A 16,585-nucleotide genomic window follows, 5' to 3' on the forward strand; every position below is an offset into this window, starting at 1 on the left:
GTGGCTATTGCAAGGGATTCCCCCGTGGACTGCGCAGTCCATGGACCAAGCATTCTTGTCCGGCTGGAGGAGCGCTCTCGGTGGAGACCAACGGGGGTAATTAAACTAAAAGCGCCAGGGCTACACAGCCACAGTTGGAGGCTGCCAATAATAAACTATCCACAGAGGGATACCGAAGGTGGTGATTATTGGACTCTCGACGAGGATCTACAGGCACAACCACGGGATAAGCAGCCGGCCAGGGGAACAAGCTTAAGGTTGCCAGATGGGTGGGTATCGTTCTACTCATTCCTACATGCAAACATCACCATCGTCTTCACCGGCCTGATGGGAACGTCCTCGATATCAACTCAATACAGCCAAGTGTGGCGGCGGTTACCGTCGGAAGAGGAAACTCTTACGAGATTTTTTCCGCGGATTGCGACGTCATGCCTCTGTTTCTCTTTATAACGCCCAGAAAATCTCGTCCAGTTTTCTTTCCCCTCCTGCTGAGATCTTCCTTGCGTTCTTCTACGTGAAACTCCCTGGACAGGCATCCGCTCGACTCCCTTGGACGTCATCATGTCCTCCACCAAACCGGCCGTCCCTCCGGTGGCCCTCGATAACATCACCCAACATATCGGAAACACCCCGCTGGTGCGTCTCAATCGCCTTCCGCAGAGTCTTGGCATCGAAGCGACCGTCTACGCGAAACTGGAGTATTTCAATGCGGGAGGCAGCGTGAAGGACCGCATTGCCTTGCGGATGATCGAGGAGGCGGAGAAATCTGGGCGTATCAAGCCGGGTGACACTCTCATCGAGCCGACCAGTGGAAACACGTAGGTTGCGCCCTCTCTGTCTAAATTATTCATATCCTTCATTTACCTCGCTGCCATTTCCTCGGTATGCTGACGGTGGTGGAACTCGTAGTGGTATCGGACTGGCCTTGGTGGCCGCGGTGAAAGGCTACAAAACCATCATCACCCTCCCCGAAAAGATGTCCGCTGAGAAAGTCGCCGTCCTGCGCGCCTTGAACGCGACCATTATCCGTACCCCGAACGAAGCCGCCTACGATTCCCCCGAGTCCCACATCGGTGTCGCAAAGCGCCTCGAGAAGGAGCTGCCCAACGCCCATATTCTCGACCAGTACGCGAATCCGAACAACCCGCTGGCCCATGAGTTCGGGACCGCTGCAGAAATCTGGGAGCAAACAGACGGCAAGATCAATGCGGTCGTCGCCGGTGTAGGAACCGGTGGCACCATCACCGGCTTGTCACGCGGCCTCAAATCGAAAAAGAATTCCATCCGAGTCATTGGCGCCGATCCATTCGGTTCGGTCCTCGCTCTCCCCGCTTCGCTGAACAAAGAACATGCGAATGAACCGTATAAGGTCGAGGGTATCGGTTATGACTTCATTCCGGACGTCCTGTATCAGAACGCTGTGGATAAGTGGTATAAGACGGGTGATAAGGAGTCCTTCCAGTATGCTCGGCGCTTGATCGCCGAGGAGGGTCTACTGGTCGGTGGAAGCAGTGGCAGCGCTATCTCCGCCCTGGTGCAGGCTGCGAACGATAACATCATCGGCAAGGATGATGTCGTCGTCGTCGTCCTGCCGGACAGCATCCGAAGCTACCTTACAAAGGTGAAGACACCCACAAAGCCCCTTCCAAATCATGTACTAATTGCGTGCAGTTCGCCGATGACGACTGGCTTGCTGCGAATGGACTCCTCCCGGCTACGCCTGCGGAGACGACGACATCGACCGCTACAGCACATACTCGCGGGCAAAGAGATACCTTCGCTGGTGCGAAGGTCAGCGCCCTTAGACTGAAACCCATCACGGCCGTCCAGTCCGATATGCCTTGTGAAACCGCCATTGAAATCATGCGTGACAGAGGTTTCGACCAGTTGCCCGTGCGGTCTTGTACACCGGCCAAGAGACTCGTCGGTCTGGTCACTCTCGGAAATATTCTCAGCCGACTCACCCATGGCCGTGCGACGGGAAAGAGCCCCGTCTCGGACGTAATGTTCAACTTCAGCAAGATCTCCGAGGTGGTTACAGACCCCCGCGACATGGGGCTGGCAACTTCAGGACCTGACGCCGCGCCGCCTCACATCAAGAACCGCAAGTTCGTTGAAATTACCATGGACACCCCTCTGAGCGTGCTGAATCGGTTCTTCGAGTGGAACAGTGCGGCAGTGATTACCGAGAGGAATGAGCTGGGGTTGATACCTCTGGCTGTCGTGACGAAGGTCGATCTGCTCACATGGATGCTGCATAATAAGCAGGATGAGGCGTGAACGACCGCCATCGGGTGATTGTCATATCGCAGATTTATATGATTCCCTGTTTGTTATTTCCTTTTGTTTTGTCGCATACGGGAGTTCAACATTAAAGGTCTCAAGTGGCCTTTCACGACCATCGAATAGAGATGATGGAGCTCAGGATAGATTGGGTTCAACACAATCATGGACACATGAAATGGAGTTCTGGGATCGTATTATGGAGTATTCTAATCCACAAGACTACTATTGTCTCTGTTTGTAGCGCCGTCTGCAATATATTCCATATAGTTGCATGACATACATGTAGGCGGGAGTGACGTAACCGATCAAGTAGAGCAGTGACATCCACATACAGCAGCGTACCGACTTCTTGTACTCTCCACATATTCAACTAAACCAACCTTTAGGGCCCCAATATGACTGGACTTGTCACTTATCGGAACTTTTCTCTTGATGATGTCCCTCCGCTTACTGGGAAGGTGGCCGTGGTGACAGTAGGCATACCCCCTCTACTTTACGAAGGACTCTACTGATATACATACAGGGAGGACAAGGAGGCATTGGAAAAGGCAAGCTGATATGTTCTCCAGCCACAGCTTCTTGTCAGCTTAATCCAGGGTCTAATACATCGGCGATGCGCCTCTTATTAGAGATCACAGCGCAGCTCCTTCTACACGACATCGCAAAAGTGTTCATCATTGCCCGCAATGCGGATAAATACCTCCAAGCACAGGAGGAATGGCGCCATCGTAACGGTATCACACTAGGTGAGGGTGATACGAGAACCGAGTTCGTCAAATGTGATCTGGCAGACATTGTCGCTGTCAACGATACAGCAGAGTATATCCAACATCGAACCGACAGGCTCGACATCTTGATCTGCAACGGCGGTATGTTCACCGCTAGTCCCAATAAATGAAACGAGGATAAATCAGTCTCCGATAGGAATCGGCATATCGACAGAGTACAACCTCTCGCCACAAAACATCGAAGCCGTCTTTGCCGCGAACTGCGTTGGCCATCACCGCCTCACGACACGGCTCCTGCCACTCCTAAAACAAACGGTGACCCAGGATAAATCCAGCAACGCGAGAATCGTCATCACGAGCTCGTCCCTTCACACGTTCTGCCGTAAGCTCGACTTCGGTCTTCTTACCACACCGACACCACCGAAAAATCGATACATCGATGGGATATGGCGTTACGCGCGCTCGAAGCTAGGTAACATTCTGTTTACACGAGAGCTCAACCGTCGGCTCTTTTGGGACGCCGATCCTGCGAGTCGAAGAATATACGTTAACACCTTTTTCCCCGGAAATATCGTTACTGATCAATGGAACGTGTGGAACGATATTTTGGGCTCCGCGCTGGGTGCGCTGATGCGGTTCGTATTCCGCCTTATTGGGCAGAGAAAAGAAGATGGGGCTGCGACTGCTATGTATCTAGCCGCCAGCCGTAATGTTGTTGATGAGGATCTCCGTGGCGGGTATTTTATCCCTGTCGCAACGCCCGACACGACGACGAAGATTGCCAGTGACATGGAGCTTGCTCACCGTCTTTGGGTAGGTATTCACGTATCACAATGGACCTCGCTAATGTATGATAGGAATGGACAGAGGCCCAGTTCACTGAGACCCTGTCGATCTAGGGAAAGGTCTTCGACTGACGATGCTGTACTATACTATATATTTTCCGAAGGAAATGAGATTAGTTTGATTATAAACGTCTGACTTATAGGGCCATAGCATATTGAGATTAGATGCAGAAGTATAGGAAAGCTTTGTCCTAGCATAGTACTTGGACTTGTGATTTCACCGACAAGATACCTATCTATTGTTCTTTTCTTGACCGACCTTATACTGACTGGTTATCTTACACTTTTTGAACAAGCAGAGATTCTACATTTGGCCAGATCACTCTGCCAAATAAAGTGTTCTCGACAGAGTGCTTAGTATTTGGTATTAGTGGTGATTAGGAGGTTGCCAGTACACCAGGAAGGGTTTTTAATTGGCACTGTATTAAGGGAAAGCTCCGCAATGGAGAATTGACTAAAAATAGTCCGTCATTATAGCCTTCAGATCCCCTTGGCTCTCTTGTCTGGACATATCACGGTCAAGCCGCAGGATAGATTGCTAAAATAGCCGCCATGTCTTCCTGCACGGGTCCATAGGCTTCATCGATCTGGTCGGCGCAGTCAGGGACCCCTTTCTTGATACGTTCGGTGTATTCCTTTTAAAAATGTTAGCCATAGAAATTAGGGCAATCTGGGAATTACTGACCGTCAATGCCTTCTCGAACTTCGTGGTGTACTCATGGACTTCTCCTGCAAGGGGCTGATCTCCATTTTTCTTCATGAAAGAGTCGTCCAAGGTCACATCAACGGACTCTTTCTGGTTGACAGCAAACTATATATACCAGACAGATTAGTGTGACTCATCTATTGATTTCAAGGTTTATCGAGTACCTCTTTATACTCGTCACACACTGCCTGTTGTTTTTCGTGGCTGTCAACGACGACCTCACAGTCTTGAAGGTCATTTTCAAAATGGTTCAACAAGACTTGGTAATCCTTGTATACAGGCTAAAAAAACGAGTTAGAAAGCATTCTTTCCTTTTGAGATGGTTTGGAGACTAGAGTCCGAGAATCTTACAGTATCTTTGGCAATGGAGTCATTGTCCGCTTCGGTAGCTGGTTCCATTTGGGATGCATCATAGGAAACCTTGCGCAAGGAGTCCAAAATAGCGTCCGTTCCACAGGTCTTAGCTAATGCCTGAGGTGCAACTGCCAGGACAGTCGCGGCAAAGATACAGAATCTCATGGTGTTAGTGTAAGGATGAAAGTGTTGGATTAGTCGACTCAATTTTCTAAAGGTCCCAAAGTGCCTTTTATAAGACGAAGTTGTGCCGTTCCACTTCTGAACGAATTCAATCAACTATGTAGATCATAGTCCCCCGTTAACAAAAGGAATGTTAAATGCACCAGTTTTGAGGTCTACCTAGGCCGACATTCCGTAGCATCCGCATATACCTATTGGCCCAGGTATGCATCGAGTTACACAAGGGGTTCCTTCTTGAAATCCATCCATGGGTCCCTTCATTCTCCCACGAATTCGGTCCTCATAGTTGTTAGTATCAACACAATAACCGCACCCAGTTTCACTGGCTTGAATTCCCAAGACCAAGAAACTAGAGAGATACCGGAACATGGACCTACGTTCAGATCAAATCCGTATTGTACAGAACTCCAAGCATGATGAAAACAGAGAACGAAAACCAGTTAAACAGTCTTAGCCAACAGCCAAGAGAAAAGAGTCGGCTGCTCAGAAGAGAGCTTGATGTTGTGATGTTGGCAGCGGAAACACATAATTGGATTCTCCTTGGTGCTGCCTCGCGTTTGACGACAGCTGAGTCCCAAGAGATTTATATTTATGGGGTTTACTGACCAGCGAGCCCTGGTTGAAGGCTGGTTGGAAGCATTTGACACATTTTGGATAGGTCTGAATAACTCTTGACTCCTGTGTCTAATACTACTCTTATGCAACGCAGTGACCCCCAGGAACGACGTCCAAAACGACATCACCAACACGTTGGAAAGTGCCAGTTTTGATTCCAACATCATAAACACAGTAGTTTCACTCATTTCAAGGGACTCGCTCCTGCCATCCAAATAGCAACGTTTGTAAACTTTCCATCCGCGCCCACGTCAAAAAAGTTGCAATTATACATATCGTTCTGAGTCCCATCGGCCAGCACGCCTATATATCTTTGCCGCGTGGAGACCTTCCCCTGCACTTCATCCACAACCACGCTCAGAATCTCATGGGACATGGTCCTGGAGCTGTTGATAAACCCAGCAAACATATTTTTGATATCCGCCACGCCCGAAAAGGTGGCCGGACCCGTCTGAACAGTCAGTGTGGCGTCGGGGGCAAAGTGCGACACCACTCTCTCAAGGTCTCGTTCGTCGACCGCCGCGAAGAAACTGACGGGGAGCCTTGAAAGTTGCTTCCGGGTGAGACGGGTTTGATCCGACGACATGGTTGTTTCTAATGTAAGATTAAGCGAAGTATAACCTTTAGAGGTTTTCGGTCAAGGCGATAGAGACAAGGATGGGTTTCTATGATGGAGAAAATGGGCGTTCGTGAAGGCGTGGGGCTTATTTGAACTAGTGTTTTGCCTAGTGCGAGGCTGCAAGTGACCGAAGGTACTACTACTTACTATATGGGAATACTTAATGCAGTCGTCGAGGTCTGCTACATCCGCAATAACTGTTAAATCAGGAAATTTAAGATGTTGTTTGCCTACTAGAGCGGGAGAAATGAAACAGCGGCTTATATCGTCTTCCCATGTGGAAATCCGTTTTTATGTTCAGAAGCCACAGGCCGACAGCATTGTAGATTGCACTAGCTGTATATGTTTAGAGCAGAATCAGAGAACGGTATTTTTACATGCCTGTCGCAGATGCTTAAAAACCATAAGGTTTAGGACGAATTTCACACGGCCGATAGGCGGAAGTAGCTGCGTAGTTAGACCATCATCACCAAACTATTCTGCATATCATTCTTCCCATCTGCCTTTTATTCCGCACTCGTCGCTGGTTGATGTGCTTGAGATGGGGATATATGCTGCAGTAGTCGCTACCAAACGCATTGAAGGCGTGATCTAAGCATATCGTGTATAAGCTAAAATCAAGATCCAACCCCCATTGGTCTCACACCCGGTGAGGAGCCCATTGTCTTTTCTTTCTAACCACACAGTTCGGTTTCTCGTGATTCTGCTGCTGCAAAAATTCCTGCAAATTAAATCTCCCTTCCCTAAGACACAACTGACCACCTCCCCACTTGAATATTCCCCCCCGTACCTGCGTGCCATCGTCCAGCCGGGCAGTAAAGCGACTGCGGTAGTACAGACCGGTTTCATACGCTTCCAGTCTGTTGACCTCCTCTTCCGAGTTGATTTTGCAGACGAAACCGCGCACCACATCCTCCGACGACCCAGGTGCCAGTGCTGGATAGTGCCAGGAAAGCATAGTTTTATAGTTGTATATGGTTGCGGGGTAGAGTTTGGGTAGCTCAGAACGCTTCAAGACCCGCGCAAGGATACTAGGGTCCATCAGGGAGTCGTATAGAAAGAACAAGGCCTCTTGGCGTCTCAATGGTCTTTCCAAGTATTCACGATTCTCCTGGTTCTCAATACAGTGGTAATAATTCTGCTTTCGTATGGTACGAGGGCGTATAATTTCGCTCATCTTGTTTCTGTCGTAGAGTTAGACACGAGGTACATGACAAGGTATAGGCTTGGTGGAAATACCTCTGTCGTAGATGGATAAGGCTGATCTGAGATGTAGATGGAAAAGGCTTGTGGTTTGGAGAGGGAGCAAGAGAAGGTCGACAATAAATAGGTATACCCTAGACAACCGACAGGACGAAGCCTACCTGCGTAAGCTTCACGACAGGATTAGGTTACGTGTGGTCATTGTTCCATCATCAGGGTCAGATAACGATGGGCTCGTCATGCGTTATCTCTGGTCTCCCATGTACCAATACCATTCATAAGAATAGTTGATTAGTCTATGTTTAGTCTGTGGTTTTCGTATGTACTCGCGCTTGAGGCCTATAACAGCAGGAAAAGAAAGGATAATCGAACCGACTCCCGGGAGGACAAGATATCCATCATAGACACTGGCCGATCCATTCTTCCCATTTTCTAACACCAGCTCCAAGATTCCCTTCCTCATCACCTTTGACAGCTCCGCCGACGACATCCACCTTCACACCAATCTCTTCCTCCAAGAGCCGGAAATTGAATGCATCCTGAGGATCACGACTACCCAAAATGTCGTCCTCATCATCGCCCGGGCCAGAATCCGCACTGGCATCCAGCAAACCCTTACTCTTGGACTTGCGGATGCGGTCAAGCTCCGCCTCGAGCTTCTCCCGTACCGACCCCGGGGGCAAGGCAGTGAAGAGATCCTGCTTGTTGACAGCCACAAGCACTGGGATCTCTGCGGCTGCCTTCATTGACGACTTACCCTTTTTCAGGGCGCGGCGTTGGAGAATCAAAAGGACATCGTAGAGGTAGGAAGCTGTGTCCCGCAGGGCATCGGGTTCGGAGAGAGCTGCGGTGTCGACAACGAAAAGAACTGCGCGCACTTTCGACCTTGCATCGTTGGTTGTGGACATGGAAACAAGCTGCGCCGTTCCCTGCGATTCCCGCAACTTGCCATGGCCGGGAGTATCTTTCACACAGTACTTGACGGGGTTCCGGGTGATATCTTTCAAAGAAGAGTCGTTGACCGATCGATACCGATTAGAAGCGGTCGTAACCGTGGGGGGTAGCCTAACGGTAGACAAGGTGGATGTTTGGGATGTATGCGTGAGCGTTGACTTCTTAGCGGCAGGTGATCCTTTTGCTTCCAGCTATTTCCGCCGGAACGAGCATCAAAGTCAGTATATACCAACATATTGTGACCCGAGTTCATGATGGACCGACATGAACAAAGGTTGGGGGGAAATCCGCGGACTTACCAAGGTAAGGAGAGCTGTCTTTCCTGCTCCACTGGGCCCTAAGAGTAAGAAATTGCTGGTCGGCGGCGAAGCGACAGTTCGATAGAAGATCAGGTGCAGTAATACTGGGAGGCCGAAGGCTATAAAAGCCGTCACCACGATGGCGATAGGATTTCCATCGAGCAAGCTGGTAAGAATGCCACTAAATGAGCTCCAATCGGCTTGATTCCCCATGTTGGTGAGAGTTCAGGGGCGATTGATAATAACACAGCGGGGGTAACTAGGCAGAAGAGAGACAGTTCATGTGAATATCGCCGAGGGAGAATGAACCATTGTTGACAACCACCAGCGAGACGGTGGTGGATGATGATGACGAGCGGGTTCCTTCGGCGGAGAGATCATGCCACCCGCTCCTGCCTCAGGCAGACCACCAGGGCTCTCTGTTGGTGCCTTGATACCTTAGGGTAACATACCATCTCTCAACTCAATAATGTAGGAGGCCTCCATGTACGTACACAACGCTCAGAGACTCGGCAGCTGGCATGTCGGCGCTCTGCAGGGGTGTCCTTATTGTCACCCGTCCGTTCATTGTTTACTCCAATTCAGCAACCCCTTGGTCCAGTTGATCGTACTCAACGATAGTCAACCGCTTCCATCTAGGACGACCATACCCTCAGCATGCGGTTCATACGATCCTTGTCCTGCACACTCTCTTTACTGGCTACTGCTCTCGCGGATGTCGAGTTTATTTCCCCCAAAGCTGGCGCGGTCCTGAGGGCGGGCGATGTCGTAACCGTCCACTGGAAAGACACGGGGAGCGTACCTCGAATCTCCCAATTCACACAGTACGATCTTTATCTTTGTGCAGGAGAAGTAGTATCTGGCTATAATGTAAGACTTTTTGTGGCTTACTCCTGTCTGTTGTTGGTTGACTCGACTGACAACATGTGATAATGTTTAGGAAGAAGTCGCCATCCTGATGAAGGACGTCCTGTTCGCGCGAGGAAATTCCGTCTCCTTCAAGATTGACCCAGAACTTGGAGCCGACGTACCAGATGCCTAGTAATGCTCACGAGCTCTGTCTTCAGTATGATACCTGGACACTGCTGACGACGTTTACAGCTTCCTGAAAATGGTCTCTTCCGGTCCGGATGCCTTCACCATCAATTATTCCCAGCATTTCACGATTTCCGGCATGACCGGCTCTTTTGCCCCAATCCCCGGGTACTATAATCAATCGGTAACGGGAGACCGGACGGAGTTGCGGAAACGGCAGGAGGAGGGCGCCTATACCATCCCATATGAGCTGCAGGTCGGACCTACGAGATATGCTCCCATGGCCAAAATGCCTGGCACTGCAATCCCAGCAAACTCATCGCCCACGCCCCTACACCCGACCAGTGCCTATGATATTGCAACAACATTTCTTCCTATGCCGACGATCCAGGCGACCATGTCCGCTTCTCCGACATATTCATGGATCAGTATTGAAAATACGGTATGGAAGTCGATTTGCTAGATAGATCTGGTAGCTAATGTGTGAATTTTGCAGGCTTCCCCTGCACCAAATCCTCAGGACGCGCAGATGAAGAAGTTCTTGGAGAGATGGAAGGACTAGCTTGCTGAGCAGATCTAAATAAACCATGGGAAACAGCATTGACGGTTTATCGGAGGTCTGCAACTATTTCCCATCATTTCAGTCATCACTTTTACAGTTACCTGGCGTTCGTGGAAGCATCCCTGATTCTTTATCTAGGTTGTTGTCGTATTTTCTAGTTATGGGTCATTTAGAACTGCACCAAATTCGTCGTTTAAACTTTCGTACAAAATATGAACATCTACCGTGCAAATGGCTGTTTGGAACTCTAAACAAAAGATTTCAAACAGGAGGTATCTATAGTTGAATAGCTCAGTCAAATATGTGCGCTAGCCAAAAAAGCACAATCCCATGTGTTGAAAAACACCTCTGGGCAAGACCTACAATCGCTCCGTCGTAATGTTGAATCACTTTTAAAAGCCCTGTCATTAGGGAGACTCATCCCCTTGGAAGAACGAGATATTGTCACGGAGCGCAACATATTCGCTGTCCGCGTAGCCCAGAATGGAGTTGATTTGCGTACTCCGGTGGCCCTTGATCCGGGCAATCTCAGGGCTACCGTAATTGACCAAGGCGCGGCCGACTTCCCTTGGTTCCTGGCCGTGATGAAGAAAATCTCCATTCAGAGAATCAGGCGACAACTTTTGCACGACCACCAGTCGCACTGCTTCTTGCTGGGCAAAATGGCCATCCACCTCCACCACTCCCGCTGGAAGAAGACTGGCTTTGTTTAGGAGAGCATTATACGCCCCATGATCGATGTATACTGTGCCTCGGGGCTTCAGACCGTGAAGTAGCCAGAACGACCGTGATTGGACTGGGTGATCCGATGGGAGGAAGCGAGTGTGCAGAGGAGGTACGATCCGTGGCTGTGGGGCATCTGTCGTGGATTTGTCATTCGCGATCTGTTGGAGATATTTCACGATCTCGTGGACATTCCCGGGTTTAGAACTCTTTGTGATGATGGTGGTCACGCCAGCACTGGTCCCCAATTTTGCAGCCACGATCTTCGTGCTCATACCACCAGTGCCCAGCGCGGAGCCTGCAGAAGAAACATCTGCCTCCAGCGAGGATATATCAGAGACAACCTCGATCGGTTTCGCGTCGGGGTTGGTGCGAGGGTTTTCGGTATACAGGCAATCGACGTCAGTCATCAGGAACAGATAATCCGCGCTGACCATAGCAGCTGTAATTGCTGATAATGTGTCATTATCACCAAATTTGATTTCCTGAATAAACGAAGGGTTAGGCATGCACGACAGCGTCCATGGCGGGTCAGTGACATACGGAAACCGCGAGGGTATCGTTCTCGTTAACGATTGGGACCACGCCCATGTCGAATAACTGTGCGAATGTATTTTGCGCGTTTATATATCGGGTTCTCTGCAGCAAAGTTAGACAACAGTCTATGACAAGATCTCGTTGACTCACATCGGCGATGTCATTTCTAGTAAGAAGAATCTGTGCCACTGGAAGCCGGAGATGCGAGAACAATCCATCCCAAAGACTCATCAGCATGCATTGCCCGACTGCGGCAAGCGCCTGCACACGAGGCAAGCTTTTGGGCCTCTCGTCTATATCCATCCTCCGCAGCCCCACGCCAATAGCACCGGACGAGACAAGAACGACATTGTGGCCGTCCCGGCGCAGTTTGGCCACCGTCTCAACTATGAGGGTCAGGATCGAGAGAATTGGCTCATGGGTGTTCTCGTCAACGATCGAACTCGTCCCTGCGCAGAAGGCATCGTGAGTCAGTGTCTATCGGCGGGCAGGCAAGAAGACCCCCGCACCTAGTTTGATGACGACTGTGAGGCGTTCGGAGGCCATGGTGGTGTAACCCTCAGGGTGCGCGGGGGCTAAGAGAGTAGAAGTATCCATCATCCACTTCCCCGCAGCCGGAAATGCGGATCTTCCCTAGTTCGCAAGGATTCGAATGTCGTCTTGGAAACTCCGATTCATTCGTCGAATCCAGTCATGTTTCTGCCGCCGGTCACCGCCATTGCGGAGAGCTTCGGGGAAATGTTCACTTCCGTCCTCCGCGCGCGCAGCAGGCCCGATCAAGTCCCCGAACGCCCAGAGATCCCATCGGCCGCACCCTCTGCCTCCCACAGAATGTCAGACTCGCAACCGCCTAACGGCACGCGTCCTGCCGGCAAGGATACTGGTTTCATACCCGGAGACGATACATGGACACAATGGCGCAATATCTTTTCGATCCTGACAGGGAAGATGAGCGAAGAAGGAAGAGAACAATTCCGGGTTGCAAGAGACCTTCGAAACGAGGCTGCGGACTGCAAGCGCTGTGAGGACCAACGGGACTATTTATTACAATGGAGTATGGCCTGTCTTCCCATTCCTTCGAGGGAAACCTTACTAAGGACGTTGCTGTGCTCTCTAGGTCCAGTCATTCGCTATCTCAGCGACAACATCCGTCAGCTTGGAGGCGATCTCTCGAGTCACAATATCTACTGCCGCCGATGCACGAATAGGAAAGCGGGTGGCTTTGACCCGGAGTATGGTATCTTGCTCTGCGCCAACGAAATGAAAGACCAGGGACATTTGGAAGATACAATGGCCCATGAGATGGTACATGCCTACGATCATCTCCGATTCAAGGTCGACTGGTCCAATAATCTGAGGCATGCGGCTTGCACCGAGGTCAGGATCATTTCCGTCCCCACTCGTCCATATCTACTGGCTAACTGAATCAAGATCCGGGCCAGTTCTTTGAGTGGAGAATGTAGATGGGCTCGTGAATTCTTCCAACGAGGCCAATGGAAGTTCACACAGCAGCACCAGGAGTGCGTCAGGAGACGGGCCGTTCTGTCCGTTCAAGCACGACCCACCTGTAAGGACAAGGCACATGCTGAGAAAGTCGTCAATGAGGTCTGGGACAGCTGTTTCCGAGATACACGTCCATTTGATGAGATTTACCGATGATACCAATACTTTACTTGTGTATACTTGATGTTTTCTTCGAGATCGCCACGCCACCGGGCGATCCTCTCTGTATTATATTCACTGCAGCAATCCAAGATATCAATTGATACCGCATTATGGGCTATACGTACTCCGGAAAGGCAAATGAAATGGTGTAAGTTAATGAGAAAACACCGTAAGCCCAGAAACACCCCTAAAGCTCCTGTACGCAGGCAAACAAAATCCAACGCAAAACACATCGCAACACCAAACACCTTGAAATGCACAGATCACGCTTCATGCTTTACCTTCCTTGGTTGAACCAGAACTCCGTTTCACTCCTCGGTCATCCTTCACACAGTGCTTCAAAATCCAAGGATGCCGTTGGATATCGTCCAGCGAAATGCGTTTTTCGGGGTCCAGTACAAGTAACTGCCAAGTAAGCTGAGTGTTCACAATAAAGGGGTCTCAAGACATACCCGTTTGATCAGATCCTTCGCCTCGGGGCTGACAAAGGACGGCACACTCATGTCACCGCGGGTAATGCGTCTTTGCGTCATGACCGGGGTGTCCTCGAATGGGGCCTCCCCAACCAGGAACTCATAGGTCAATACGCCCAAACTCCATAGGTCAACCTTTTCGTTGTAAAAGTTGTCTCGCGTTCCCGAGTTGACGAGCATCTCCGGGGGAAGATAGTCCAACGTGCCGCACATGGTCTGCCTCCTGTTGTTGGGAGCATGCACACTCCAACCAAAATCGCTGATCTTGATCTCACCATGGATCCCCACTAGGATGTTCTCCGGCTTGATGTCCCGATGCATCACGTGCTTCTTATGCAGGTATTTCAACGCTGCGGCCATCTGGGCGATGTATTGGGCAGCCTTCCATTCCGGGAAGCGGTGCTCCTTTCGAAGATGCTTATACAGCTCACCACGGCCGGCGAACTCGAGAATCAGGAAGATCCGCTTGCTGTCGTGGAAGTGACCATAGAGTCTCAGGACGTTTGGATGCCGCAAGTTACTCTGGATTTCGATTTCCCGTCTGACTTGCTTCTGGACACCTCCTTGCTGAAGTTCGGACTTGTGGAGCACCTTGAGCGCACATACGAAGCCGGATGATCGCTCCTTGGCCAGGTACACCCGGCCAAATTTGCCCTTGCCCAGAGGTTTCCCAATCTCGAACATCCCCAGGTGCAGCTTCTTTGGTTCTGGTTGCTCGTAAAGCGGTGCCGACGGTCGGTGCTCTCCATTTTCGTCCACGTACCGATGTGAGACAGCGCCCTTGGTAGGCGACGACGAGTTGACGTTCATCGCATTGACCTTATTATCGTTTGTGTTTTGGAGGGCGAGCTTGAGCAAGTTCGATCTGTTCCCTCCATTGTTCAGCTGCGCCGATGGTCCCAGACCGGACACGGCCGTAGATACGGACCCCTAGGCAACATTAGCATGGAGGGTTGTGCCAAGCGCGCGGAAGTAATACCTTCGGCTTAGGGTGTCCGCCGCCATTCCTTCCGGCTTCGTTCTCATCTTTGACAGTGAGGTGCTCGAAGCGAGCCTCCAGCGTTTTGGTCGCCATGGGTGGTATCGGTAAGGGTATGGATTGGGTGAAGAGAAGCGCGAATGTGGTTGCTGAGATGGAAAGAAGGGCAAACGTGAAGTCTCTAGGCAAGCATTATAATGCGGAGGAGATGTATCCCAGAGCGAATCAATGGAGTGGAGGAGAAGTAGAAGAGAGAAGCTGAAGTTCCGGCCGACGGAGTGTTTATCGGGGTTGTTCGCGGAAGCGTCACCCCAGCAACCGGTCGGCCCGCCTCTTTCTCCGAGTCCCGTGGGGTTGCGATGGACGTCGACCGATAAGGATTGGGGTCAGTGTCCTATCTACCGCGTACACACGCATTAGGCACCTCTCTCTGCGCCTGCACACCATGGCTGCCCCCCAGTTTACCAGTTCCTCCTATGCACCGGGCAATCCGGCCGCAGTCTCCCCCGCCGCCCAGAAGCCCAACTCCATATCCGTCCAAGGGTTCCGGATCTCTACGCAGAAGCTACCGATCTTGAAAGCCGATCCGATCGAGGAAATGACGAAAAAGCTAGGCATCGCGCCTCCGGAAATGATCTTTGGGGATAACTATGTCACGATCGAGCATGACCAGTCCAAGTGGGGGATCACGTTCAACGCCTTCGATGCGTTGGATCGCGTGGATAAGACGGGCGCCTCCATGCTGAAGGTCGCGTATTCAAAGGAATGGCAGCAGAGCAGGTAGGTGCATGCAGGTCGGTTCGATACGACCACCTCTGTCTTGTACTGTGGCTGCAGGCTGACATTGTAAAGGGAGAAGACGCACGAAGGCATCAAAGAAGTCGTCAAGCCGTTCGACTGGTCGTACAGCACCGATTATAAGGGCACACTCGCCCCAGACAGCCCGCCATTTGCGGAAACAAATAAGCAGATTCCGATTGAACTGTTGAAGCGCCCCGACCCTATCCTCTTCTTCGATGAAGTCATTCTTTACGAAGACGAACTCGCGGACAACGGCATTACGATGTTGTCATGCAAGATCCGGGTCATGCCGTCTCGACTGCTTCTACTTCTCAGATTCTTCATGAGATTAGACAATGTTCTGTTTCGGCTGCGGGACACGCGAGTCTACGTCGATTTTGAAGAGAAGGAGGTGATCCGAGAGTATCAGTCCAAAGAATGTGACTACGAAACCGTGCGAAAGGTAGTCGACGATGATGCACCCTGACACCTTCAAGACGCATTGCTAACAGATTCTGGCAGACCCTGGCTACTGCCCGCGAGGATGCGCCTGCGGTTATGAGGGACGCCAACCGCATCTCGGAGCTTCTTCCGCTTTTGAAAAAGGATATAGAGAGTGTTTCTCTGGGAGGCTAAGGAACGACCAGGAGACACCATCACTCCCCTGTTCTTGAAATCCATTTCAGCAACTTCATACAACGCAAGTAAACGCGGTGAAAGGGCTTTGAAGCTCCATGCCGCCCTTGGAGACCGAGGGGCCATTCGCTGTCCTCGTCTCAGAGACTCATCGCGGAGCATCCATCACACTCGGGCGCTGGATCCCGAACTGGGCATGTACCCTGTCCACCATGCGATAGTATACATGCAATACATTAATAATGATGATTATGGGAGACCCCAGCTTCCTCACTCGTGTTACGACTAACTCCAGAGCACTGTAAAAAATATATAAAGTCGGCCATCTATTCTGACTGGAATAAAAATCCGGTATAATGAAATCTGGATCCAAGCTCCCTACCTACTGCGTACACTAAGAGCA

At 50.7% G+C, this 16,585-nt stretch overlaps 11 protein-coding genes across 11 annotated transcripts; 5 read left to right on the plus strand and 6 right to left on the minus strand.

The window, feature by feature from the left end:
• Window positions 1-220: 220 nt before the first annotated feature.
• BDV59DRAFT_187219 (cystathionine beta-synthase CYS4) lies at window positions 221-2,532 on the plus strand. Its single transcript, XM_073691160.1, has 3 exons — window positions 221-818; window positions 910-1,621; window positions 1,672-2,532. The coding sequence occupies exons 1-3, from the start codon at window positions 562-564 to the stop codon at window positions 2,278-2,280; spliced, it is 1,578 nt and encodes a 525-aa protein (XP_073543866.1). The 5' UTR covers window positions 221-561; the 3' UTR covers window positions 2,281-2,532.
• A 108-nt stretch (window positions 2,533-2,640) lies between these two features.
• On the plus strand, window positions 2,641-4,005 carry BDV59DRAFT_187221 (putative short chain dehydrogenase/reductase). Its single transcript, XM_073691161.1, has 5 exons — window positions 2,641-2,759; window positions 2,810-2,834; window positions 2,916-3,155; window positions 3,211-3,827; window positions 3,872-4,005. The coding sequence occupies exons 1-5, from the start codon at window positions 2,682-2,684 to the stop codon at window positions 3,911-3,913; spliced, it is 1,002 nt and encodes a 333-aa protein (XP_073543867.1). The 5' UTR covers window positions 2,641-2,681; the 3' UTR covers window positions 3,914-4,005.
• A 372-nt stretch (window positions 4,006-4,377) lies between these two features.
• BDV59DRAFT_205527 (uncharacterized protein) lies at window positions 4,378-5,084 on the minus strand (the record flags this gene model as incomplete). The annotated part of the gene is made up of 4 exons (XM_073694662.1): window positions 4,378-4,494; window positions 4,545-4,670; window positions 4,730-4,846; window positions 4,917-5,084. 4 exons carry the CDS (start codon window positions 5,082-5,084, stop codon window positions 4,378-4,380), a joined length of 528 nt encoding a protein of 175 aa, XP_073543868.1.
• Window positions 5,085-5,746: 662 nt separating this feature from the next.
• BDV59DRAFT_121989 (nuclear transport factor 2 family protein) lies at window positions 5,747-6,409 on the minus strand. The gene has a single exon (XM_073686826.1). The coding sequence runs from the start codon at window positions 6,301-6,303 to the stop codon at window positions 5,902-5,904; it is 402 nt and encodes a 133-aa protein (XP_073543869.1). The 5' UTR covers window positions 6,304-6,409; the 3' UTR covers window positions 5,747-5,901.
• Window positions 6,410-6,855: 446 nt separating this feature from the next.
• BDV59DRAFT_121998 (gamma-glutamylcyclotransferase family protein) lies at window positions 6,856-7,752 on the minus strand. Its single transcript, XM_073686827.1, has 2 exons — window positions 7,576-7,752; window positions 6,856-7,520 (listed from the first exon to the last, which is right to left on the minus strand). The coding sequence occupies exon 2, from the start codon at window positions 7,511-7,513 to the stop codon at window positions 6,977-6,979; it is 537 nt and encodes a 178-aa protein (XP_073543870.1). The 5' UTR covers window positions 7,514-7,520; window positions 7,576-7,752; the 3' UTR covers window positions 6,856-6,976.
• BDV59DRAFT_187225 (signal recognition particle receptor subunit beta) lies at window positions 7,250-9,150 on the minus strand. Its single transcript, XM_073691162.1, has 3 exons — window positions 8,793-9,150; window positions 7,576-8,684; window positions 7,250-7,520 (listed from the first exon to the last, which is right to left on the minus strand). Exons 1-2 carry the CDS (start codon window positions 9,003-9,005, stop codon window positions 7,938-7,940), a joined length of 960 nt encoding a protein of 319 aa, XP_073543871.1. The 5' UTR covers window positions 9,006-9,150; the 3' UTR covers window positions 7,250-7,520; window positions 7,576-7,937.
• A 299-nt stretch (window positions 9,151-9,449) lies between these two features.
• BDV59DRAFT_205530 (putative beta-1,6-glucan biosynthesis protein (Knh1)) lies at window positions 9,450-10,389 on the plus strand (the record flags this gene model as incomplete). The annotated part of the gene is made up of 4 exons (XM_073694663.1): window positions 9,450-9,662; window positions 9,733-9,833; window positions 9,894-10,269; window positions 10,324-10,389. 4 exons carry the CDS (start codon window positions 9,450-9,452, stop codon window positions 10,387-10,389), a joined length of 756 nt encoding a protein of 251 aa, XP_073543872.1.
• BDV59DRAFT_187233 (glutamate 5-kinase) lies at window positions 10,248-12,295 on the minus strand. Its single transcript, XM_073691163.1, has 4 exons — window positions 12,159-12,295; window positions 11,800-12,098; window positions 11,656-11,751; window positions 10,248-11,597 (listed from the first exon to the last, which is right to left on the minus strand). Exons 1-4 carry the CDS (start codon window positions 12,247-12,249, stop codon window positions 10,797-10,799), a joined length of 1,287 nt encoding a protein of 428 aa, XP_073543873.1. The 5' UTR covers window positions 12,250-12,295; the 3' UTR covers window positions 10,248-10,796.
• A 128-nt stretch (window positions 12,296-12,423) lies between these two features.
• On the plus strand, window positions 12,424-13,360 carry BDV59DRAFT_187234 (mitochondrial inner membrane protease ATP23). The gene is made up of 3 exons (XM_073691164.1): window positions 12,424-12,703; window positions 12,767-13,026; window positions 13,081-13,360. Exons 1-3 carry the CDS (start codon window positions 12,481-12,483, stop codon window positions 13,306-13,308), a joined length of 711 nt encoding a protein of 236 aa, XP_073543874.1. The 5' UTR covers window positions 12,424-12,480; the 3' UTR covers window positions 13,309-13,360.
• Window positions 13,361-15,012, minus strand: BDV59DRAFT_187236 (aurora family serine/threonine-protein kinase). The gene is made up of 3 exons (XM_073691165.1): window positions 14,767-15,012; window positions 13,767-14,717; window positions 13,361-13,719 (listed from the first exon to the last, which is right to left on the minus strand). Exons 1-3 carry the CDS (start codon window positions 14,860-14,862, stop codon window positions 13,585-13,587), a joined length of 1,182 nt encoding a protein of 393 aa, XP_073543875.1. The 5' UTR covers window positions 14,863-15,012; the 3' UTR covers window positions 13,361-13,584.
• Window positions 15,013-15,150: 138 nt separating this feature from the next.
• BDV59DRAFT_187237 (TIP41 family protein) lies at window positions 15,151-16,477 on the plus strand. The gene is made up of 3 exons (XM_073691166.1): window positions 15,151-15,546; window positions 15,619-16,009; window positions 16,069-16,477. The coding sequence occupies exons 1-3, from the start codon at window positions 15,212-15,214 to the stop codon at window positions 16,180-16,182; spliced, it is 840 nt and encodes a 279-aa protein (XP_073543876.1). The 5' UTR covers window positions 15,151-15,211; the 3' UTR covers window positions 16,183-16,477.
• The last annotated feature ends 108 nt before the right edge of the window (window positions 16,478-16,585 follow it).

Source organism: Aspergillus ambiguus, assembly GCF_047715705.1.
Source record: "Aspergillus ambiguus strain CBS 117.58 unplaced genomic scaffold BDV59scaffold_46, whole genome shotgun sequence".
Taxonomy (NCBI): Eukaryota; Fungi; Ascomycota; class Eurotiomycetes; order Eurotiales; family Aspergillaceae; genus Aspergillus; species Aspergillus ambiguus.